The sequence below is a fragment of the Macaca thibetana genome, chromosome 3 (genome assembly GCF_024542745.1).
Source record: "Macaca thibetana thibetana isolate TM-01 chromosome 3, ASM2454274v1, whole genome shotgun sequence".
NCBI classification, from domain to species: domain Eukaryota; kingdom Metazoa; phylum Chordata; class Mammalia; order Primates; family Cercopithecidae; genus Macaca; species Macaca thibetana.
The window spans coordinates 91,233,415-91,260,278 of NC_065580.1; the positions used below are offsets into that span (position 1 = coordinate 91,233,415).

General features: G+C 35.6%; 1 protein-coding gene across 1 annotated transcript in view; it reads left to right on the forward strand.

Moving 5' to 3' along the window:
• The window catches only part of ABCB5 (ATP binding cassette subfamily B member 5), a 126,864-nt gene that overhangs the window by 61,606 nt on the left and 38,394 nt on the right, over positions 1-26,864 (forward strand). Inside the window, exons 16-19 of the mRNA XM_050785400.1 lie at positions 9,637-9,780; positions 11,069-11,173; positions 11,303-11,380; positions 16,849-16,932. Of these exons, the coding sequence (XP_050641357.1) occupies positions 9,637-9,780; positions 11,069-11,173; positions 11,303-11,380; positions 16,849-16,932 (411 nt within the window). The remainder of the gene's footprint in view (positions 1-9,636; positions 9,781-11,068; positions 11,174-11,302; positions 11,381-16,848; positions 16,933-26,864) is intronic.

Sequence of the window (26,864 nt, forward strand, 5' to 3'; positions counted from 1 at the left end):
CTGAAGCCTCTGGATTATCCGTCCCAAAACCCCTCTTGTCCTTCTCTGGCATTGCTAATCTATTGCTTTTAATTTTAGCTACACTCTTTCCTTTTAGGTATGTAGTCCTCTACAGCATTTACACTTAGACATTTTTCCTTTTCTGCTAATTTTATTTTTAAGTCCATTTAAATAAATAAGCATGCAAAGAAAAATAATGGTATAGATGGTATGCCATATGGCAAATGTATGTTAAGAATATAGTACATGAAAGTTTGTACTGAGACACTAGGCAAGAGTGTAGGAAACACTGTGTTAAAACATCTATTGATAGCTGCTGGACCTGCCTCAGCAACTGCTGAAAACACTATGGAAATCTGCCTCTAAGTCTAAAAATACACCATATTTATAAAGTGGATTTTCAAAACCTAAGAAAGATGAAAAACAGAACATTTAAAAAGGAATTTCCAGATCTCTGGACAAAAATGATATAATTGGTTTACAATCTGATACAACTACATGCTCCACACACATGGAAATGATAAAATATAAAATGAGAAAAACCAGTAAGATGTATCTAGGCTCTAAACAGGAGGAATAGCTCTTCACACCAGAACTAGAGCAAAAGCACAAAGTGGTGAGCTGGACAATAGTCACAGACCTGCTCTGAAAAGTAGGCAGAAAAACCTGGTTAGCCAATGCCTGGAGCTAAAGCTTATAAAAATCTGTGAGCCTGGGGAGGCAGGAAACAGATACACGGTACTACAACCAAGAACCGAAATAAGCTAGGATTGGCTCAATGGCCATATTTTTAAGGGACTCTTTAAGACCGTGGTAATCCAGTGAAAAATAAACAAGGAAGTGAAGAGACTGTAATAATCAATAATGAACTGGGGACAGTGACATGTCTATAATAATAGCTACAAGAGAGGTTGAGGCAGGAGGATCGCTTGAGCTTAAGAGTTCAAGGCTGCAGTGAGCTATGATCATGCTACTGTACCCCAGCCTGAGCAACAGAGCAAGAACCCATCTCTGAAATAAATAAAAATAAAATAAATAGGCTGGGTGAGTAGTTCACACCTGTAATCCCAGCACTTTGGGAAGTCAAGGCGGGCAGATCACTTGAGGTCAGGAGTTCAACAGCAGCTGACCAACATGGTGAAACCTTGTCTCTACTAAAAATATAAAAAATTAGCTGGGTGTGATGGCACATGCCTGTAATCCCAGCTACTTGAGAGGCTGAGGCAGGAGAATCACTTGAATTGGGGAGGCAAAGGTTGCAGTGAACCAAGATCACACCACTGCACTCCAGCCTGGGCGACAGAGTGAGACCCTGTCTCAAAAAACAAACTAAAAAACAAAATAAAATAAAATAAACAAAGATCAATAATGAAATGAAAAAGAAATGGAGCAGTATTTTAGAGCAGAGTTAATGGGAGTTCTATTAGTCTAGATCCAGTCAGGAAACAGAAAGCACACAATGACAGAGAAAGTTTAGTATAATGAATCATTAAGAGGAGATTGTAGTATGGGGAGTTGGGTAGTGAAAGTTAAGATACCTCTAGAGAATACAGAAGTAGCAGATAAAAGAAGCAACCACTACCCCTGGAGTGAAATACAGCACCCATAGAAGATCCCTTTGTTCTCTCCAGCAAGGCAAAGAGTCAGATCTCAATGGAAAGAGCACAGTTATGGCTCACTGGATGGCAGAGAAGTTGCTGTGGTACCTTGCTCGTGGGGCCTTGCCCTCAAGGGTGCCAAGGGAGGCCTTCCACAGGATGGGGCTGAGCTTCAGAACCTACCAGGTGCTGGGGAAACTGCTGGCCACTGGGCACTATTGGAACAAGAAGCTGGCCAAGGTTGTCATCTGCAGGAGTCTAGGGCACTTCTGCAAGTGGGAGGGTGCAGCCATTAGTGACCTGGCCGAGACCCAGGCCTGTGCTCATAGTTATGCCTCCATACCCTAAGCCAAGAGCTGGGGAAAGCAACCGGCGGCCACACAGAAGAGAAAGCTGCACTCTGCAGGCACCTGCCTCTGAAAACCTATGCAGGCAGGGCAGAGGAGAAAAACTCACCCTGTAGGAGCTTTCCCAATGAGCACTGGAAAGAACAGGAAGAAATATCTCCTCCTGCAATGTCTTTGCTGCACCCTCTACTGACAGGGCTTAACCTCTTGCCCACTGTAAAAGAGAAATATTTATCAGACAAAAAAGTGCATTTGGATCAAAGAGGCAATAAGTCAATGACCAGGAGAGGGATGGTAATATTTCAAACAAGGTCACAGCGAGCATGAGGGTCTGGAGTTGGGGGTCACAATGACTAAGGAGGACAGGGGTAGGCAGAAAGGTGTGTGGGACACTCAGGGACCGGATCATGCACGGCCTCTTGGGCCATCATGACAAATTTGGATTCTATTCTTCCTCTAACAAAAAACCTTCAGGAGTTTTTAACCAGTGGTTCATGACCTACAAGGAATTTCTGAATAGACTTCAGAGCCCATCAACCTGAATGAATAAAAAAATCACAACTTATTTTCCCCCACTAACCCTTGATAGAAATGTAACATCTGCTTCGTGAATCTAAGCAACAAGCTACAATAGTATTACCAGTATCTGTGATGTCACCAATGAATATCACAGAAATTTTCATATCACATTATACTTATGGATAACTTAAAATATCTCTACACTCATCACTATTAGTTCTTATGTTATGTTCTAATAAATGAAGCACATTCATAACTGTATCAAAACTTTGGGTTACTTGTTAAGTATTTTGAATACGATGTTTCAATGGGATGGGCTTTCTTGGAGTCCTATGTATCATTTAGTACATTTAAACATTTCTTCAGGGAAGGAGTCCATAGACTTCACCAGTCTTCCAAAGGAGTCCATGAACTAAAACAGGTGAAGCACTGTTGCATTAGAGGGTCTTATTCAGAAGGGCACATGGTCTGATTTATTCCATGTGGCTACAATTTGGAGAACAGTGTGTGGGGGCCAGACTAAGATGAGGGAAAGCAGAACGGAGAGGAGATGATAGTGGCTGAAAAATGAACTTGATTGGTCTCACTAAAGCTGTCAGCGGAGAAATAAAATATAGATGGCTAAAAGAGTAGGACATTGGAATAAGACTCAGGACCCGGCACCATTTAGAGTTGGAAAGAAAAAGTCCCTAGTGAAAGGATTCTAACAAATGGCTGGCAAAATAAGAGGAAAGCCAGGAGAGTGTGGTATCATAGACACCAAGTAAGAAAAGTGGTACAGAAAAAGGAAGAGATCATTTGTGTTAATTGCCATGAAAATCACATAAAATTAGAGATTTTCACTTTCAACCAAGATAGATTAACAGGGAGTAGATTTACTTTCCTGCTTGATACAACTAAGAAACTGAACAAAATATGTGAAATAATAGTTTCTGACATTGGACATCAGGCAAAATAGGATAGTGATCTCTGTGGAAGGAGAAATAAATGAGTTGAAACTTGTCATTAAACCAGTTTAAGGTCTGAGTAGTTTTCAGGCCTCGGAGCTGAGAGGGAAAACACAGACAAAACCCAATGGACTTTTTTTTTTGGAGACAGAGTTTTGCTCTTGATGCTCAGGCTAGAGTGCAATGTCGCAACCTCGGCTCACTGCAACCTCTGCCTCCTGAAACCCAGCGGACTTTGAGTTCAGAAGACAGAGCTAAGAGTTGAAGGAGGCCAAAGTTGCCAGAGGTTTCAGAGCAAAGAACTGGAGAGGAGAGAACTTTTCAGAAAGAGAGAAGTTCAAAAATCTGCAGAGGTTCTCCCTTGAGTCTTCATCTGACTACTGATCAGTGTATTTATTAAGGAAACTAACAGAGGTAGGGTATATATCTACCAGAAAAGATTAGAAGGAGCAATTCTTAGAACTCACACAGGGCCAAGAAAAGTTCTTATTAAACTAACTATTGTAGAAAATCTTTAAATTCATGAGATACTCGGTTAAGCGTCAAGAAAGATATTGCCTCAGAGGGTAAAATAATTAGTCCTAGACTAAACTCTGCACTAAACCTAACTAACAAATTCTAATAGCAAGCCTCAAAAGGATTACACTGTTTCCAAGTAATTTAAATGTGTTCCAGAACAAGACTCAATAACATATACAAGAATTCAAAAATATTTAGTCCCCAAAAGTATAAAATTTACAATGTCTGGCATCCATTCAAAAATCACCAGGCAAGCAAAAAAGCAGAAAAAAATGTACCCAAAATGAAGAGAAAAATCAATCAATAGAAATAGACCCAGAAATGGCACACTTAGTAGAGTTAGTAGAGACATTAAGCATTTATTATAACTGTATTACATATGTACATATGTCCCCAAAGGAAGTCCAAACCATTGAAGAAATAATGCTTTAAAAATTTGCTAATTTGATGAAAACTTAAAATCCACAGATTCCAGAAGCTCAATAAATTCTAAGTATAAGAAACATAAGAAATCCTATACCTAGGTATATCATAATCAAACTGCTTAAAACCAGTGTTAAGGAGAAAACTACTAAAGCATCCAGAGAAATTGACACAATATAGATGAGGGAAAAGACAAGAAAGCTACAAACTTCTCATTAGAAATAATGCAAACAAGAAGATAATGGAGCAATATTTTTAAAGCACTGAAAGAAAAAAAAAAAAAGCACCTCAAATTAGAATGCTATTTACAGAAAAATGCCTAATAAAAATGAAGGCAAAATTGAGACATTTTTGTAAATAAAATGTTAAAATAATTCACTACCAGCACACCTATACTACAAGAAATATTAAAGAAAGTCATTTGGGCAGAAGGAAAGTGATACTAGATGGAAATCTGGATATGAACACTGAACATATCAAAATGTGTAGGAAGCTTAAAGTGATACTGAGGAAGAAATCTGTACCACTAAACACCTATACTATCTAAAAATCTCAAATTAATATACTAAGTTTCCACCTTAAGAAACCAGAAGGAAGAAAATAATAAAGAAAAATCAATCAAATCCAAAGTTGGTTCTCTGGGAACATCAATATTGAACTCATTGAGCAAGAAAAAAAAGAAGATACAAACTGCCAACATCAAGAATGAAAGAGCTGACATCACTACAGATTCTACATATATTTAAAGATGAATAAAATAATCTTATTAAAACATTTAGGCAAACAAATTCTACAACTCAGATGAAATGAGCAAATTCCCTAAAGTTTACAAACTATCAAAGCCCACTCAAGAATAAATTGATAGTTTGAATATTCTTACATTTATTTTTAAAAAATTAAATCTGTAGTTAAATTCTTTTTTCCCTAAAAAAAAAAAAAAAAATCAAGCCATATGGCTTTACTGATGAATCCTATTAATAAAAAAGTGATAAGGAAGAAGTTCTTGTTCTATTAGACCAACATCATTACTCTGATATCAAAATTAGACAATGAGATTTAAAAAATAAAATTATAGACAAATATCAGCCATAAACATAGATGAAAGAATTCTTAACAAAATTTAACAAATCTAATCCAACAATATAGAAAAAGAATAATATGTTATGACCAAGCAGGATTGTTCTAAGAAGTGAAAAGTTGGTTTAACATTCAGAAATTAATGTAATTCTCCTAATTAAAAAAATTAAAAAGAAAAAACCAGTTATCTCAATCAATGCAGAAAACCCATTTGATAAAATACACCATCCATTTCTGATAACTCTCAGCAAGCAAAGAATTAAAAGAAATTCCTTCAACCTGATAAAAGGCAGCTACAATAAACAACAGCTAACATACTAACTGGTGAAAGATTAAGATCAAGAACAAGGCAAGGGCATACACTACATCTATTGAACATTCTACTGGAAGTTCTGGCCTGTTCAATAAGGCAAGAAAATAAAAGCATCCAGGTAGGAAAGGGATATGTAGGAGTGTCTTTATTCACAGATGGCATGATCACTTATGCAAACAATCTTATGGAATCTACACATACACACACACACACACACACACACACACGTACTAAAACTAATAAAGTTTAGCAAGGTTGTAGAATACGTGACAATATACTAAAATCAACCCCAATTCTATATACTACAAATGGAAAGTGGGAAGTTAAAATTAAAAAAATAATTTTATGTACAAGAGTACCAAAATAGTAAATTATTGGGAATAAATGTGATAAGAAATTATAAAATCCACACACTGAAATCTGTAAAATATTATAGAGAAAAATTACCGAGAAAAATAGACTAAATAAATTAAAAGATATTTTCAATGTGAGTGAACAAGAAAATTCAATATAATTAAGATGTTCTTTCTCCCCAAATTGAATTCACATGGAAATGCAGATAGCCAAAATAGTCAAATAAATTTTTTTAAAAAAGAACAAAGTTGGAAGAGGGATACTACCTGATTTCAATTCTGTTTCAACTACTATATAAAGCTAATTACTAATTCTCATTTCAATTACCTATAGAACTATAGTAATCAAAACATTTCATTGGCATACAAATAGACAAATAGATCAATGGAACAGAAAAGAGAGTTGAGAAGTAGTCCCACATATAAGTGGTCAGTTGCTTTTCAACACAAGTTCAAAGGCAATTCAATTAAAATTTTTTTTCAAAAAATGATTCGGATCAATTATATGTCTATAGACAAAATAACCACAACCCATACCTCAAACCACAGATGAAAATTACCTCAAAATAGATTAAAACCCTTACTGTAAAACCTAAAATAATAAAACTTCTATAAGAAAATGCAATTAAAAAACTTCATGACTTTGTGTTAAGCAAAGATTTCCTAAATATAACAACAAATGCATAATTTATAAATGAAAAAAATTGATAAGTCAGACATTACCAAAATCAAGAACTTCATTATCTGTAAAACACTTTAAAGAAAATGAAAAGGATAGACCATAAACTAGGGGAAAATATTTGTAAATCACATATCTGATCACGACTTGTATCCAAAAAATATAAAGAATTCCCAAAGCGCAATAATAAAAATACAAACAACCCAATTAAATGTCGGCAAAAGATTTGAATAGGCATTTTGCTAAAGAAGATGAGCAGATTGGAAATAAGCACACAAAAAACGCCCAATGTGGTTAGTCATTACAGAAATGCAAAGAAGATCACAATGAGAAATCACTATGCACCTGTTAGAATGGTTAAATCTAAAAAGGCCGACTGTGCCAAATATTGGTGATGGTGGGGCACAACTGGAGCTTATTTAACTGGTGGGAGTATAAAATGCTAAAGCTACTTTGGAAAACAATTTGTCAGTTTCTTTAAAAGTGAAACATCCACCTACTAAATGATCCAGCCATTTCATTTCTAGATATTTGCTCAAGAGAAATGAAAGTATATGTTCACACAAAGCCTTGTATATGAATGTTCATAGCAGTTTCATGTGTAATAGTCTAAAAGTGGGAACCACTCAAATTTATATCAACAGGTAGATGGATAAATAATTTGTGAGATAGCCATACAATGAAATACTATGCAGCACTAAAAAGAAATGATATGCTGATTTATGCAGCAGCATAGATAAATGTCAAAATAAGTATGTTGAGCAAAAGAAGCTATCTGAAAAGGAGTAGATAATGTATTATTTCATTTATATAATGTTCTAAAAATGCAAACTAATCTGTAGTGACTGAAAGCATATCAGTAGTTGCAGGAGGAAGGGAGGAAGAGGACTGGTAACTAAGAAGTGTGGAGAGAGGGATGATAAAAAAGCAGGAGAAAACTTCTAGGGTTAATGGATATGTTTATTATCTTGACTTTTTTTATGTTTTCATGAGTGTGTAGTTGTGTTCAAATTTATCAAATTATATATTGCAAATATGTGCACTTTGTTATATGAAAACTATAACTCAAGAAAGCTCTAAATTGCATCAAATGAAATTTAAAATATTTTAGGTATCACTTTTTAACTTTTTAACACTTATGTCGTATCTCTTTATGTCTATAATTTTATGTTTTTGTATCAGATTACTTTAATACATGTATAACCTGTCTCATATTTAAGTAACACAGCCTATTTTATTATTTTACCGAAATTTTTGTTTTGTTTTTATCTTATTTAATTCTTTTCTATCTTGACAACACCATTTAAATGATACCATTTTTAATCTTTTATTGTGTATTTTCCCAGAGGCAAAAGAACGTCTTTAAATTACCTATGTAATGTAGATCATTCTATAGGAGGAAGATAGCCCTCCTAATTTCCTGGCTCTGCAATTTACTGGTGCCCTGGGACATGCTAAACCTTAATTTCCTTACAAAATAAGGTAATTTTGTAAAGCACTTAGCTCCATGCTCAGTGCCTGATAAAGAGTTAGTGTGCAACTTAATTTCTGTATATTCTTTTGAATAGTGACCTAACTGAAATGTTGTGCCCTTTTTGATGATGAGCTTTAGAAAACTTCAGCAGAAAAGATGATGGATACAATCAAATTATTAAGTAACCCAATATAAATGTGGGTTAGCCAGCCTGAAAATGGACTTTAAAGGCATCAGAATTTCAAAGTTCTGTTGTCCAAACAATAGTCTGCATTATAGTGGCCAGACTGAGAATAGAACAAGAATTATAAACTGTTTTATAGTCTTTCTTGAGGAATTCTCTGGTTATTAGGTTCATAAAGAGTGAATGCCATGAGGAAGTTTTAATGAATGAAATACCAAATAACTCACTGTCTACTTCCCTACTCAGAAAAATTACTCACCACAAAGCTGTACACAAGAATTTTTAAGAGTCTGAAATAAATACACTACTTATTGCAGTCAAGAGCAAAGAGAGATGGTTATTGTATTATTTATCCTCTGACCACTGTGACCACTACCTCCCCTTGTCACCTTCCACGTATCCTAGGAAGGGCTGGCAGAGCCAGAATGACTACTTGCATTGTGCTTTCTCTGTATAAAACCTGAAATTTTGTGTAATATAATCCCTCCTCTGTAATAACATCAGAAACAGCAATGGCTGCTAGCATTTATTGGGTGTTCATTGTTTGCAAATACAGGGAATGCCAATGTACTGAATAAAGCTTAATTGTACAAATAATCCTACAAGATAGGAACTGATACCATTCCCCTTGGAGAAATGAGGAGACAGGCTTGGTGAGTTTAAATATTGCTCAGATATTGCAATATTTTGCTTGTAAATAAGAACCCCAAAACAAGCGAAGGTATTAGGAAAATGTTTCTGTAAATACATCATGAAACTTTCCAACTTTCAAGTTTGAGATCGTAATGAAACCTTTACCTTCTGCATTTTCTTTTCTTAGCTTCTGCCTAGATTTTTTCTTATCCCGTAGTACAATATTCCATCCAGTTTAACAAGAGTAAAGAAAAATACACCTATCATTTCTTTTGTGACCCTTGACAATTACATGTGAGTTAATTGTACTTTTTAAATGATAGCAACTGAGTGAAATGCCAAAGAGTGATATTGCACAAATAGTCACTTTTGGCAAAGCTTCTTTTATTTTATGCTTTAGGGTCATCATTAATAATATGGGCGGTGAATTTTTTTAAGAAAAATATTTTCTACCCTGCTCTCTGTTATATTTGATGTTATACATTATAATTCTGTTTATGATGGACTAACTTCCCTAGATTCTATTATGCACACAAACTGACATTTTTAACAAACACATTTTATTTTTAGATAAGTCTTCCTGAAGTCTCTCTATTAAAAATTTTAAAGTTAAACAAGTCTGAATGGCCTTTTGTGGTTCTGGGGACATTGGCTTCTGTTCTAAATGGAACTGTTCATCCAGTATTTTCCATCATCTTTGCAAAAATTATAACCGTAAGTAAAACGAATTTGTTAATACTTTAGCAATTTAAAGAAAGTATGACCTGAGAGAACAAGCTTATAGCAGTCTGATCCACAAGGGGAAATTTGGGACTTTTAGTGGGCTGCCCCTGGTGTGGGGTCCATAATAGGAAGGTTAATTAATGTTCCCAGGAGATAAGCCAGCATCTATTGTAAAGTGTGTGGCTGGGCCTTGTTGACTGGGCAATCAGTGAAGAAATTGCTTTGTTTTCTAATTTTGACTCCAGTGCTGGATCAGCATTCCAAAACACTGAAAAAATAAAATAGGCAAATACAACTACTTTCCTTTCAACTAGTGGGAACGGTTGCAATTTCTTTTCTTACCAGCCAGCTCAGGGAGAAGAAATAACAAGAGTTTGGAATTGTGCTAAAGGACTCAGGGCAGTTGGTGGGTTTAAAGATCTTACAAGATCCATGCTTACTTTTCAATGTTAACTAAAGTTCTAGCCTGGAATTTTAGTCTCCCTAATTTGCACAGCTATACTATCAATATAAATGCCTGTGTATGTATAATTACTAATTTTTAAGAACAATTCTAGGGGCACATTAAGAAGCCTCACCTAGCAGGTACTACTTAACTAGAAGAATACTAAGAAACTTGAGTGGTCCAAAATTATTCAAAATAATAATTCAAACAAACTGGTGGTTTCTTGGGAAATACACTGTGATAATGATAGCAGATAGATGACTCATTTTTCAGATCTCATATTTACATAGTTTAAGAGAATTCAAAGCAAGTTATTTTTTGTCATAGACAATGAATGCAGATGATAGCATCATGGTGCACTTTGTTCCACAGAAATGTGTGTATGGTTTTATTTTTACGTTGAAATTTATTTTAAGCCTGGTGCAATGGCTCACGCCTATAATCCCAATACTTTGGGACGCTGGGGCAGCCGGATCAGTTGAGGTCAAGAGTTCAAGACCAGCCTGCCCAATATGGTGAAACCCCATCTCTACTAAAAATATAAAAATTAGCTGAGTGTGGTGGTGCACGCCTGTAATCCCAGCTACTCAGGAGGCTGAAGTATGAGAATCGCTTGAACCTGGGAGGCAAAGGTTGCAGTGAGCCGAGATTGAGATCATGACACTGCACTCCAGCCTGGGCGACAGAGCAAGATTCTGTCTCAAAAAAGGAAAAAAAAAAAAAGAAAGAAAGAAAGAAATGTATTTTAAAACTCTTGATATACAGAAATTTTCACTTTTTCTGCTTCTTTTATCTTTTCCCCCAAATATCTGATAAAAATCTGTTCCTTTTCAGATGTTTGGAAACAAGGATAAAACCACATTAAAGCATGATGCAGAAATGTATTCAATGATATTTGTCATTTTGGGTGTCATTTGCTTTGTCAGTTATTTCATGCAGGTAAGCTTTTAATAAATTAAACAAGCCTGAGCATGATTACTTTTTGTTGCCATTCTATTTAAGTTAAAAATATATCAACTAAATGTTACAAAGGAAAAGAATGTAGATTTTTGTTTGTTTGTTTTTCAGGGATTATTTTATGGCAGAGCAGGGGAAATTTTAACCATGAGATTAAGACACTTGGCCTTCAAAGCCATGTTATATCAGGTCAGTGTTAAGTTGAATTTTTCTTATTTAATTTAAAATTTATTGTAAAACATTCTAGCTTTAATTCTGTCTCGAGTCAATTTTTGACATAATCTCTCTTTGAAGGCATACTCTTTTTGTTCTGAGCAGCAAAAATTTGATGTCAGAAATTTTATATTTTTCTAAAAGAAGCAAGTCCAAAAGTGTGATGTTAAAAAATACAGCTTATAGAAAAGAACGTAGGATCTACTCATTGTTCCTTGCATTCGTCTTGACAAGTCTTTCTTTTAATGAATGATGGAATCAAAGGCCAAATTAAAAAGGAGAAGTAAGAGCTACAATATCTTGGGAATGTATCAGAAAAGAAGTTGTTAATTTCTCTGGTTCTAATCCATGCACATAGCTTAAGTTTTTTGACTCTACACTTCTTAAAGCAGCCAATCTCTCTGCCTTTATCAGAAGAGTCCTGAACTCAGATAACATCGGTCTAGCTGCCAGGTCTGCCTGCCTCATGCAGATAATCAGTCACCTCTGTGAAATAACTAAAAATAGGTGGATCAAGTAATAATCTTGAGAAGTGAGTCTTGGGGGCAAATGGAAGGAATGTCTCAGACTGGCACCTCTAAACTTCTTTCACGAGGCTAAAATGGATTGGGTTACCCTGAAAGCCAGTAATCATTAGTAGCCCTTCACCTCACTTTCTGTCAGGAAAGCTCACCAGGCAGGAGCAAATAGCTTCCTGCCAAGGTGATTTCTTTTCAGAAATAGAGTTACTGTCACTCCAACTGAGTCGTCAAAACCCATTTTAAAGTCTTATGACTTTTAGGAGCAGTACTCTGAAGGCTGCCATGCAACAACTGTACTGTTAGGGAGCTACAAGATACAAAATGCAGAGAAGCAAGTCGGAGGTTTCCCACGGCAACACGATGCTCTAAAGCAATCAGTGACCTTACACCTTCTGTTCAAAAAGGTCCCATCTCTGCTTCTTGTTCCACATTTGAAGACACTTCTTAATCCAGAAAAACAAAAGTCTACTTATAGGATCATAAATCAATTTGATGCCAGCACATACCTCTCATGTTAAACTAGTACATTATTATTTTTTACTTTATGAATACTTTATGTCTTCCATGAAGTAAGTTGAGACTTTAATTAACTAACACTATATTTCACATTTGTTGACAATTTCTGCTCATTTTTGTTTTGTTTTAAAAATTTATCTTTTTCCCCATTCAAATACATTTATTTTAAATTTCTAGAAACTTTTGAAAATGTTTCCTGAATGCCTAGATGTTTGTTTTTATACAGAAGAATATAAAGAATATAAATTTTAATTTTTCCAAGTATACTTTGAACTTCCTTTCTGTCCACAGAAAGCTTTTAGTGGAGGAATCTCAAGGCCATGAGCCAGTTTAATGAGAGAAACTGTGGTTAATCTAGTATTTTGATGGTTAATACTGGACATTAATCCTCCGTCTAGCATTAGCCATGTGAACATTAAGACTGTAACATTTTTGGATAAAGTAGCTTCTGCTCATAAGGATGCTTCAAACTATCAGCCATAAACTCTGGGTTTTAAAATATCATGCACATACTTAACAAAGACTTGCGCAGAAAGTCTAAGCCACTTAGCACGTTATTAAATATCCCCATAAGTTGTGTTTCCTTCTTCCTCCTTCAGCACGCCTTTTGATTCTTAGCTTTACTTTTCAAAATTGGAGAAAAAGAAGACTAGTATATTTCGCCCTTTCTTTGTAAGCATCTTCACAATTTTGCTTTGTCTATAGTAAGGGAAGTTCCTAGTGTGCAGTTTTATCTAACTCTTATTACCTGATTTTTGTCATAAGATAAGACTTTTTAAAATTTAACAACCATGCTGAGACTTGCAGTGGTTTTTTATAACCATTGTTAAACCTCATTTGAGGTAGAGGTATGTATAGAAACAGGTGTGGTATTTTTGTAGATACAAAATCCATATTTTATGTGATTACTTTAGATTCTTCCTGTTGAAAAGAATGTTCTAAGTGTTGCTGACTTCGATCACTGAATAATTCATTGTTCATTGTGTTTCAAAGCTAAGTTTACATTTCTTAATGATAAATAATTATCTATAGAGCTACTGAGTTTTTGAGCATGTAAGAAGTTTATTTTTCCCCATTTCCCTCTAAATTAGATTGGCTAAGGCTTCTTGCGGTTCTTTAAATTATGATAGCATTGATGGTGATCACTAGGGGCTTCAAAATTTACCTAAGCTAATTCCAAAAGGATCTGAGGTAATCAGTCCTGGAGCATGAGAAACAGGTCATGAAACTCAGCTGTAATTCTTCAGTCAGACGACAGGCAGAACAAGATAATTGATTAACAACTTAAATAATTTGTACAACAAACCCTCATGACACAAGTTTACCTGTATCACAAATCTACACATGTACTCTTGAACTTGAAAGTTAAAAAAAAAATGTTTTTTTAACAAAAAATATTCATTGAGCCTAACTAAACAATTAGTATTACATTTAATGGATTTATTTATTTATTTATTTATTTGAGATGGAGTCTTGCTCCAGGCTGGAGTGCAATGGTGTGATCTTGGCTCACTGCAAGCTCTGCCTCCTGGGTTCAAGCAATTCTACTGCTTCAACCTCCCAAGTAGCTGGGGTTACAGGCACACACCATCACACCTGGCTAATTCTTTTGTATTTTTAGTAGAGATGGAGTTTCACCATGTTGGCCAGGCTGGTCTCAAACTCCTGACCTCGAGTGATCTGCCCACCTCAGCCTGCCAAAGTGCTGGGATTACAGGCATGAGCCACTGTGCCCAGCCAGAAATTCTTTTTAAGTAATGAGTTCCATGACTTTAAATGTAACCTCATTTCTCCCCCAAACTACAGCTATTATCTTTATGTTATGGTAGTTTCGTTTTTTAATTGCTTGCTAACACTGTGTCAGGCAATATCTTAAGGTACACCATACACTTAGCATAAAGTCCATCTTTAATAAAAGCAAATCCAAAAAAAATTGAAAATAAAAACTCTGGCTTCTGGTTGCTCCGGTTCAAATCCTGGCCTTAGCACCTGCCAGCTATGTGGCCTTGGACACATTACTTAATCTCTAAGTACCTCTAAGTGCCTTAGTATTTTTACTTCTAAAATGTGGGTAATCATCTTATCTATCTCATAGAGTTGTTGTGATGATTAAATGAGGGAATACATGCCAAGCACTTATGATGGTTTTATTGCTTTTTATTTCAAGTAGAACTATTGGCAGAAAAAAACTGGATATCTACTGGTATCAAAAGTGGTGGCCTTTCTTATAATTATATTCCTTTCAGGAAGAGAGGATGCAAGCTAATTTTTACTCACCACCTAAGTACCAGAAACACTGCTAAATGTTTTCTTTTTTTTTTTTTTTTTTTTTTTTTTTTTTTGAGACGGAGTCTTGCTCTGTCACCCAGACTGGAGTGCAGTGGCGCGATCTTGGCTCACTGCAAGCTCTGCCTCCTGGGTTCACACCATTCTCCTGCCTCAGCCTCCCGAGTAGCTGGGACTACAGGCACCCACCACCACACCTGGCTAATTTTTTTTTTTTTTTTTTTTTTTGTATTTTTAGTGGAGGTGGGGTTTCACCATGTTAGCCAGGATGGTCTCGATCTCCTGACCTCGTGATCCGCCCGTCTTGGCCTCCCTAAATGTTTTCACATATATTGCCTGTACTGGAAAACAATCCCTGGAGTACACAATTGCTATCTTGACAAAAAGCAATTTCAGACATCTTGCCAACTGAACATCAGATAATGACTAAGATTAATCACATATGTACCTATGCATGGTGTTTTACAGCAAGTTACTATGGAATCAGGAATGTAATATTCAATAATAAATTCTTTTCATATTTTTTACCTTATACTGTATCTTAAAATTATCTGTGCATTCCATGTCGTGTTGAAATCTAGAGCCAATTAGAAAATATATAAAATATCTTAATTTTGGGGAGAGAGTACACAATAAAAAGCAGGTAATGTCTTTCAGTTCAGTGGTATTGTGTTTCTTATTGTTGCTGCTGTGTATTCACAGTATGTTAGGATCTTGCCTGGGATTGTGCTTTCAAAGTGGCTACTGTCCGGTGCAGACTGTAATCTCCACAGGATGCTCTTTGGGCATCTAGAACCCAAAGCTCATGGAGACACCTTCCCAACACAGTGGGGCTCAGGGTGGTGCGATCATGCCTGACTTCTACCACATTCCTCTATAAAAGTTTTCATCTAACATATGATGTGCATGATTAAGGCACAGCCCTCAACCTGCTATGCCTTTGTTTTGCCTGTTACCTGGACCTCAGAGCCCTGGCTGGGTTGCAATAAGCCAAGATTTTTTTTGTTCTTTACTCACTAAAAATAAACCATCTCTCAGAGACAGTTTCCACCTGGTTTTAATCTACAAGCGATACAAGTGGTTCCAGTGAGTGTGAGGAAACAATCCATAGCTATAAGAGGAAATCAGAATTCCTCAGGCTGAGAAGCGCTAAGATGTGCTGTCTCCACTTGCTGTTGAAAATAAAATTGGTTATTACATTATGCTTTTATTGCTTATAGTTTTGATCTGACTCCTTCTTTAGATTGCATACCTCTTAACTTCAAGGGTTTCACAGCCTTCTGCCCTTTTAGCTTCTCACAAGGCCCACTGATGTAAGTTCTAGGAGGTAATGTGAAGCATCAGGGAAAATCTTTATTATGTGGCCCCTAAAGAGAAGGAGATAAATGTTTTATCATTAGTTAGTTTAGGTAGAAAGTTTTGAAAATATTTCTAAATTGTGTTGTTTATTGCCTTACTTTTGTGTGTGTGTGTGTGTGTGTGTGTGTGTGTGTGTGTGTGTATGTGTGTGAGACAGGGTCTCACTCCGGCATCGAAGCTGGAGTGCAGTGGTGCAATCTCTGCCTCCCAGGCTCAAGCAATCCTCCCACCTCAGCCTCCCAAGCAGCTGGGACTACAGGTGCACACCATCAGGCCCAGTTAATGTTTGCGTTTTTTGTAGAGACAGAGTTTCACCATGTTGGCCAGGCTGGTCTTGAACCCCTAGACTCAATCCTCCCACCTTGGCCTCCCAAATTGTTGGAATTACAGGTGTGAGCCACTGCTGTAGCCTTCATTGCCTTACTTTTGAATTGTGTCTGCTCTTCACAAATAACTTATGGAGTAAAATTATAAATCACTTGATGGTTTAAAATGACCATTTTAATTTAACATTGATTATTATACAATACAGTAATGAGTAATGAGTCCAAGTTCTTGGGCTTAAGTTCTTCAGTTTATATATAAAGACAGATCTTCATGAAAAAAGAAGCAAAAGTCATTTGATCCATAGTATTTTATAATAATTAAGTACCTGTGAGTGAGGAGGCAGGTAAATATTTTCTGACTTACAGCAGAAAAATCACAAGTCAGAGAAAAAAAAAAGGTTTTTGACAACCGTATGTTAATTCTCCTTTTCTCTAGGATATTGCCTGGTTTGATGAAAAGGAAAACAGCACAGGAAGCTTGACAGCAATATTAGCCATAGATACAGCACAAATTCAAGGAGTATGTATATCATTTTTATTTTAAATGATGCATGTATGTGGTGTACACACATGCAATGCATTCATGTGTCTGTGCATGTATGTGAGCTGTGCTGAGATGACCCACATCATTAAAGATGCCAGGTAAGTCTCATGGTTAACAGGTAACTCTTAGTGAAAGATGAAAGGAAGCCTTTCTGTTCTGGATATCTTTAACCAAAAATAGAGAATATTTAGTACCTGTAATAGGATAACTAGAGTACTAAAGAAGAGACCAAGAATAAGCTAGAAAAAAGAGCTCAGAATTAAATAGATAAGAAAAAGTAATGAAATGAAAACACACACTTTAAGAGTTTTAATATAAGAAAGAGGTTTAGTTTTTCCTTCCCCCAGAAAATAAGATTTTAGTTAAAATAATGTCTAACAATTCAGAGTCATGTGTGCTTCAGAAATGATTCTGTACTAGTTGTTATACAAGTTAAAAAGAATTGTGTAATCATGACTGGTAATATGCATAAACAAGATATTTATATGTATTCATAATTAGTGATGGAATGACCAGCATAATGTATGTCAAAGTCATGCTTAAACAAGTGTGGGGAGTAGAGGAATATAGAAGAGGTAAGTAATAATTTGTTAATTTTCTTCTAATTATTTTAACAAAATTCACCTTTGTATAACAAATGGGATCTTAACAGAGAAAAGCCACAGAAAACAAGGTTTCCTACTTTAAACTGAAGTAAAATAAAGCTTTCCATCTCTGTTAAAATAAGAATTCTAGTAGAGTTATAGGCTTTCCTTTTTCCTTATCATGCATTTGGAAGAAAACAAAAATGTCAATAATTCGCCTCTGAATGACAGAAAAATCTTACAAGTATTTATTCTGTTTAGAAATACTGAGATTTTTCTTAAAACTTTGTTAGCAGAGCAACAAATTGTCAGCTAAAACAACCCATCAGAATAGCATGTTTCTTTTAGAGATTATTTCCACAGGACATGGCAACCATTCTAAGTTCGTTTTTTGTTTTTGTTTTTGTTTTTGTTTTTAACTTTTGCAAGACCTCTTTGTTTAATATATACCTGCAAGATAGGATTTATACTATCAGAAAATAGAATAAGTGGTTTACAGCTGTGAATATTCACAAGCATTCATTTTGGTTTAGAAAGCTAATTTTATGATAGAGAAAGAGCTCGAGAGGAAAGGGGGCATCTTCATCTCTTCCTGAAATTCTTTTTGTTAATTTTGAAGGCAAGGTTCTAGAATTTTGTTAGATAGTATTTAGATTTTAAAATAGGGCTGAGGAGTTCAATTTTACTGGCATACATGAAAAGATGGTGGATAGAATTTCACTTAATAATCAAATAATGGATATAGCATTAACCTCCATAGCACAATATAATTATCTGATTAACTTCTGAGTTTAGGAATTCCGTGGTTTACTACTCCAGGCAGAAATATCAATCCCTATAATTCCATTTGAATTTCCACTCCACAAAATTTGCTATTTTTTCTTTACTGTGTTAATGTTTGTCTATTACAACTTATCTTTCAAATCTTTTCAGAATCTTTTGAGTGGAACAGGCATTCTTACCAGCAGTTATATTAATATGTGAGACATTTAGCAGATACTTGCTTCAACTGAAAAACCAAATTAGTACTGAAAGACTCAACATTACTGTCCTTACATTTATTAATTGTTTCTAATAAATAGTATTGTCCCTGAGGGAAATTATTGGGAATAGTTGTCAACCTGATTTTAAGCACCTGACTAATATCATTTCATCACTTAAAACTTTATTGTTGCAATTATTAACTGCTAGTCTCACAATAACTTCTAGACAAGTCAAATTATTTTTTTTATTAGAACTAGTAGCTAGAGAATAAATGGTCAGAATCCTAATGAAAGATTTTAAAGTTGCCAAATTTAAAAAGTAAAACAAGGGGTAAACTGTCCCAGGTTGCAAATGGAGTCAGTAAAACTCTCATGCTGATGAGTAGTGGGATGGTACCTGTGAAGAGTCACTGTATTCCAGCTTGGACAACATAGTGAAACTCCATCTCCATATTTTAAAAAACCTAATTTTAAAAATTAAATTAACGAATAAAACAATCAAAGAAAGATTTCAGGAGTGAGACCGTGTCTAGTAAAATGTAATTTATAAAAAACTCTTACTTTGCCATATAAAGATGGATTCATATTCAATTTCAATAGACAGTTTTTCTATAAAAGGAAGAGCTGTTTACCAATCTTATTTGTCCACAAATGAGTTCTTCCTCACAAGGACACTCTAGCATAAACATGAGCTAGGAAATAATAATTTGGGGGTCATATTTCCTATCATATTGACTTAAATAAGTCATTCTCCATCTCAATTTCTTCATCATGTAATTTCAGTTACATTTTATTCTATCACATGTATTAGAATGAATGTTCATAAAACAGCTCCTTAATAATAATAAATCTTAGTTTGAAACCTTTAACTCATGACTGTAAAGGTATTCCTCTGGCCATTTTTTAAAGCTCTGATATTTTGAAAGTCATGATAAAAACATGTTAGTGAAATAGAGTCATAGGAGACAACATGATTCCTAGAATAGTTGTCTGAATACAACCAATTTAACTGATATCGTTTTAGCCCAAGGGAATGGCCTATTGCCAGTACATCTGTCAACAGACTATTTTCTGTGTAATATCTGGTTTAATTAAAGCTAAAAGCCATTTTAGATTCTTTTGGAAACTCAATTATATAAAATTACAAGGTATTATTTCTGTATATTTTAGCAATCTCTTTTCATCAACCAAAAGTCTTATTTCATTTTTGTCCACAAGAAAGTGTGTTATTGACACCACAGTGTACATTTGATATACCACTGACACATCCAATGCTAGAACCTAGAACTCTTCTCATCAGAGCTGTAATATGTTGCCCAAATAAATCATAAACATTTTTTTCATTTATTAATTCCAAGAGCCCAGCAAGTTTACTAGTTAGAACTAGGATATTATTACCTGGACAATGGCAACCTCATTTATTGATTTAACTTTTTGACATGGGAAGTGTATAAAACAACTTGACACTACTTTTGATTCAAACAATGTTGTCATGTGGAAAATGACTTTTCCACAGCATAAGGTATGCATATAATTGCTGTTTTGTCTTGCAGTTTTAGGTTGAATTAAGAAAGATAATCAAATCTACAGCAGAAGCTAATATCCAGAGGCATTTAGTACTTGATAATAGTGGTTAAGGACGGCTCTTTTAAAAAAAGTTTCCAAGCCAGGTGCAGTGGCTCACATCAGTAATCCCAGCAATTCAGGAGGCCGAGGCAGGAGGATCACTCGAACCTGGGAGGCCAAGGCTGCAGTGAGCCATAATTGTCCTACTGCACTGTAGCCTGGGTGACAAAGTGAGATCTTGTCTGAAAAAATTTTTTTTTCAATCTTGGCCCTGAATTCATAATATTGCCAAAACTTTACCACTGCTAAGCCATCAAACTGCCGTGTGGTAAGGTAAGTCAAAAATTTCCCTCGACAAAAACTCACAAAAATGAAGATGGTTAAGTTTACAAGAGCAAATGAACTTAACCATTTACACTACTGGTCCAAAAATGCATGATAAATTCAATGACTTCCCATAAAATATATGCTGACAAATAATAATAAATAACTGTAGGCTTTAAACACTTTACGTTTTCACAAGCTTTGTAAATTTGTCCAACTAAGGCTTGTTTTCTGCTCTACAAATATTTTAACCATCTGTTATAATGTATCTTAGTAGATTCTACTTCGGATTGTACTTATTTTTTTTCCTCAACTTCTTTGAAAATATTCTCAGCAGTACTTGTTCCACAGAAACTATTTATAGTGGCTAACTTTTCACTTACTTCAAATATAATGTTGGCTCCTCAAAAAGCCAGCAACTGAGCAGTGTCAGTGATATATGTCAACCCATCAAGAGCCAGGGAAAACTACTCAAAATAATCTACCTTATTTTTTAATTGACTGTGGATGTTACTCTCAATGTCTGTAACTATAAGCAACTGTTCTCACCAAATGGCGGCCTTATATAAGTTATGCAGTCTCAATACAATTCTTCCACTGCTACAATCAAATATGATATAATTAACTCAAAATCCATAAATGACTTTCTTTGCTTGGCCAATGAATGAACCACTTAAAAACTTACTTTGGTTTCATTCTCACTTTCATATTTTAGTTTTGTGAAGAAATTCTGCTAAAACAAGATATTTTGTTTTATATTTTCTAGTTTTTCTGAATGTTGCTTTCCTATAAGTTGGGAATATTGCGATGAGTGCTCAGTCTGCTAATGTTGACATATTTTGTATTTTCCAGCACTATTTAGTGTCATAGCATTAAAAAACACAATGCTGTGGCATCTAATTTGAATATAAAATAACTCACAGTCCACTGTTCCTTAAAAACATCGCATTCAAAGTCCACATTTCTCTTATTTTCTTGTTTTGAGATGATGGGTATGCAATGGTATTTTTAAAAACTAGGATAAAGTGAAACAGTACAGCAAAACTCAACATGCTCTCAAATTCTAACGGCATCACTGAGATTTGTAGAATGCTGAGCAGCAGGGTAAAGTGATGAGGATGGCACGTGTGGTTTCTGTAGCAGCCACCATCACTATAACCTAAGACAGCCTAAACAATAGGTAAACATGACAGTCAGCCAGTTTGTTAAGATAAGGCTGGACGAGGTGGCTCACACCTGTAATCCCAGCACTCTTGGAGGCTGAGGTGGGCGGATCACCTGAGGTGTTCGACACTAGGCTGGCCAACATGGTAAAACCCTGTCTCTACTCAAACCACAAAAATTAGCCAAGCGTGGTGGTGGGTGCCTGTAATCACAGCCACTCAGGAGCTGAAGCAAGAGAATCACTTGAACCCAGGAGGTGGAGGCCAAGATCATGCCACTGCACTCCAACCTGGGTTACAGAGTGAGACTCTGTCTCAAAAAAAAAAGTAGGTAGCCGGGCACGGTCGCTCACACCTGTAATCCCAGCACTTTGGGAGATCAAGGCGGGTGGATCACCTGAGGTTGGGAATTCAAGACCAGTCTGGCCAACATGGCAAGACCCTGTCTCTACTAAAAACACAAAAATTAGCTGGTCACGGTGGCAGGCATCTATAATCCCAGCTACTCTGGAGGCTGAGGCAGGAGAATCGCTTGAACCTGGGAGGCGGAGGTTGCGGTGAGCTGAGATCGTGCCATTGCACTCCGGCCTGGGCAACAAGAGCGAAACTCCATCTCAAAAAAAAAAAAGGCAAACAAAAGGGCATGCCTATGTTCCAATAAAACTTTATTTATAGACACTGAAATTTGAATTGCATACCACTTTAACATGATGCAAAGTATTATTCTTCTCTTGATTTTTTCCTAACCATTAAAAAAATATACAGAACATTCTTACCTTATGGACAATATAAAAGCAGATAGAGGGTCAGATTTGGCCTATAATCTATAGTTTGTCAACCCATGCAATAAAAAATCCACAAAAGAACTTCAAGTAGCATTTTACGAAAGAAGAAATCCATATGAACCATGCCCTTGTACTTTTATTCCATTTGTGTGTCTGTATTTAGAGTGTGATTCTCATAGGCAGCATACAGGTCTCTTTGAATATCTGAATAGGATATTGAGACCATTTTCATTTAATGTGGTTATCAATATTATTAGGTTTAAATCTCTTATTTTGCGATTTGCTCTTTATTCCGTATGTTCTTTGCATGGTTTTCCTATTTTTCTGCCTTCTTTTGGATTAAAATTTTTTAGTATTCTATTTCATCTCTTTTTGGAGGAGTAAGGAAAGTGATACTGCTAAGTATAATGTTTTGTTTTGGTATTCTAGTGGTTACTTTAGGTTTTATAGTACCCATCTTTAACTTATCACAGTCTACCTTCAAGCAATACGATGTCAACTTACAGTGTAAGAAACTTAAAATAGTGCAGTACTTCCAGTTTCCCCTCCAAATCTTTTGCTATCGTTGTCATATAGTCTCCTTTTAAATATGTAATAAACCCATACTACATTGTAATTAGTTTTGCTTAACAATCATCTTGGGGGGAGGGATGGCATTGGGAGTTATACCTGATGTAAATGACGAGTTGATGGGTGCTGACGAGTTGATGGGTGCAGCACACCAATTTGGCTCATGTATACATATGTAACAAACCTGCACGTTGTGCACATGTACCCTAGAACCTAAAGTATAATAAAAAAATTAAAAAACAAAAACAAAAAACTCATCTTTTATTAAAGAATTTTAAATAAATATGTGAAGTCCTATATATTTACTCATGTAGCTAACATTTCTGGTCTCTTCATTCCTTATTCTAGGTACCTATTTCCATTGGTATCATTTTCCTTCTGCATCTAGTTCTTTTTTTCACCTTTCTTATAGAGTAAGCTTGATAATGACTAATTATTTCAAGTTTCTTATGCCTGAAAAGTCTTTATTTCACCTTAATTTTTTGAAATATATTTCCACCAGATATGAAATTTGAGGTTGACAGTTTTTTCTTTTCATCCTTTTTTTCTTTCTTTCTCTCTCTCTCTCTCTCTCTCTCTCAGACATGGTCTCACTCTGTTACCCAGGCTGGAGTTCTGTGGTGTGATCACTACTCATTGCAGCCTTGACCTCCCAGGCTCAGGTGATCTCCCACTTCAGCCTCCTGAGTAGCTGGGACTATGGGCATATGCCACCATGTCCAGTTAATTTTTTGTAGATACAGGGTTTCACCATGTTGCTCAAGCTAGTCTCGAACTCCTGGGCTCAAGTAAGCTGCCTGCCTCAGCCTCCTAAAGTGCTGGGATTATGGATGTGAGCCACTGCACCCAACCCAGTTTTTCTCTTTCTTTCCTTCTTTTAGTAGATTAAAGATATTGCTCAGCTGGGCACGGTGGCTCACGCCTATAATCCCAGCACTTTGGGAGGGCGAGGCAGGCAGACCACTAGGTCAGGAGATCGAGACCATCCTGGCTAACACAGTGAAACCCCGTCTCTACTAAAAAATGCAAAAAAATTAGCCAGGCATGGTGGCAGGCACCTGTAGTCCCACTCCAGCCTGGGTGACAGAGCGAGATGCCATCAAAAAAAAAAAAAAAAAAAAAAGATATTGCTCTACTGTCGTCTAGCTTGATTTTTTTCAATGAAGAATTTGTTGTTATCCTTATCTTTTTTCCTCTGAACATAATGGATATTTCTTCCTTTGCTTTTAACATGCTCTCTTTATCACTGACTTTGAAATGTGATTGTGACGGGTTTTGATATAGCTTCCTACTTATTTCTTATGCTTGAAGTTCACTTAAATTCTTAGATTTATGGGCATATAGTTTTCACCAAATTTAAAAAATATATTGACCATTATTTATCCAAGTATTTTTTTCTGTCTTTCTAGTCTCACCTCTCCTTCAAGGACTCTAATTCTACATATATTAGGCTGCCTGAAGTTTTACCACAGCTCACCAATGCTTGGTTCATTTTTTTTCTGCATTTATTTTGAATACTTTCTATTGCTATGTCTTCAAAACCAATGATCTTTTCTTCTTCAATATTTAATCTTCTATTGATCCTATCATATATATTTTTCATCTCAGACATTATACTTTTTATTTTTAGAATTTTAATATGGATCTTTTTTATATCTTCCTTATCTCTTGACTACTCTAATATGTAATATATATAGGTAGTAGCTTTTTAAATTGATAAGTAAAAGTTTTATATATTTAGGGTATAAAAATGATGTTTTATATATGTAGTCATTATGAAATGGATAAATTAAGCTATTTAACATATGTATTATTTCATATACTTATTTTTTATGTGGTGAGAACACTTAAAATCTATATTCTTGGTAATTTTCAAGTTTACAATATATTATTATTAATTATAGTTACCATGATACACAATAGATCTCTTAAACTTATTCCTCCTAATTGAAATTGTGTATCCTTTTAACAACATCTTCTCAACCCCCTGAATCCCCACCTCCTAGAAACCATGATTTTACTCTCTGTCTGTATGAGTTTGGCTTTTTTAAATTATACATATAAGTGAGATCATGTGGTATATCTAACATTTTGTCAATTCTGGGTTTGTGTCCATGGATTCATTTTTATCCTTATCATAGGTCTTATTTTGCTACTTTGCATACCTGGGAATTTTTTTTTTTTTTTTCCAGACCGGATCTCATTCTGTTACCCAGGCTCAAGTGCAGTGGCATGAACACAGTTCACTGTAGCCTTGACTTGGGAGCAGGCTCAAGCAATCCTCCTGCCTCAGCTTTCCATGCGGCTGGAATGAGAGGTACATGGCACCACACTCAGCTAATTTTTTTATTTTTATAGAGACAGGGTCTCACTTTGTTGTCCAGGCTGGTCTTGAACTCCTGAATTCAAGCGATCCTCCTACCTTAGCCTCCCAAAGTGCTGGGATTACAGGTGTTAGCCACCATGCCCAGCCCCCTGTCAGTTTCTGACTATATGCTAAACACTGTGAATTTAAAATTTTTGGTGCTGGATATTTTTATATTTCTATAAATATTCTTGGGTTTTGTTGTGGGATACAGTTAAGTTACCTGAGAATAGTTTGATCTTTTTGGGTCTTGGTTTTAAGGTTTGTCAAGCAGGACTGGAGCCTACTACAAAGGCAAAACCTTTCCACATACTCTACCTAATGCCCTGTGACTCAGAAGGTTTTCCAGTCTGGCTGCTGTTACCAGGCACTAATCCCAGTCCTGACATGTATGCACTGTTCAGCTGAATACTCAAGAAGGACCCTCTGCAGATATCTAGATTTATCATTCTGTGACTCTCTCTCTTCTCTAGTATTCTTTGCTGCAAACTCTAGCTGACTTAGATTCCTGAGATTCTCAGCTTTGTCTCCTCAACTCAGAGTCTGTTGGGCTCTTTGCACTGCCACCTGGAAACTCTTCCAAGGGAGTAAGCCAGAGCAACCACAGGGGTCATCTTGTTTGTTTGCCACCTCTGCCCTTGGTTGCCTTATGCTCAGTGTCTTGAAAAACACTGGTTCATGTATTATGTCTATTTTTTGTTTGGTTTTAGATGAGAGGATAAATCCTTGTTACTCCGTCTTGGCCAGAAGCAGAAATTCTACCATATGGAATTCTTATTTCTATAATTCCACACTGAGTTTCCTTCCTTTTATAATTTTCTTATCAAAGTGATATTCCCTGCATCTAGCATAGTACCTAAGACATAGTAGACACTCCATAAATAATTGTTATCTGAAGAATTACTTAAACAAGACATTTTGTTCTTAATTTCAAAAAAACTATATTTTTGTGCTTCTTGCTAAAGAATCTAAGAAGTTTAATTAAATTTCTTCTGATTCCAGTTTTAAATTCTTTCCAGAGGTACACTATTTTTCTGGGTCTTTAAGACCACATTCCATTTTCCTTCAGTCCTTGTAGTAGTTCTCAAGGCCAAGAGTCTCTTATTTTCTGTTTATTCTTCTTGGAACAGAAGAAATATATTCAGATCTTTCTCATTGTGCCACTACCACCGAAAAGCAGGGTTTGTGGCTTGTTCTCGGTTGCACTGACTGAACATTTCAATAAGTTTGTGGTAATTTAAACTAAAATGAACTATAGAAAGGATATAATTCTATTTTCCAGAAGTAGATTAACACAAGAATGGAAAACCCAAGTTTATTAAGCAAGCAAAGATATGCAAGAACAAGCCACTTCGTAGAAAGTTCTTGTGTCCCAAACAAAAAACTCAAATAGAGAACGCTGTCTCATCAAAAATCTGTCAAGTTCACTCTTGGATATTTTTAGAAATTAGGTTGGTGTGTATAGTCCTTAGACAAACTTTAAGTGACAAATATTTGTATAGTGTGGCTCTGTAAAGTATTTCTACTTCTTTCCCTAATACACTACTCGAGTTTATGCATGAAAACTA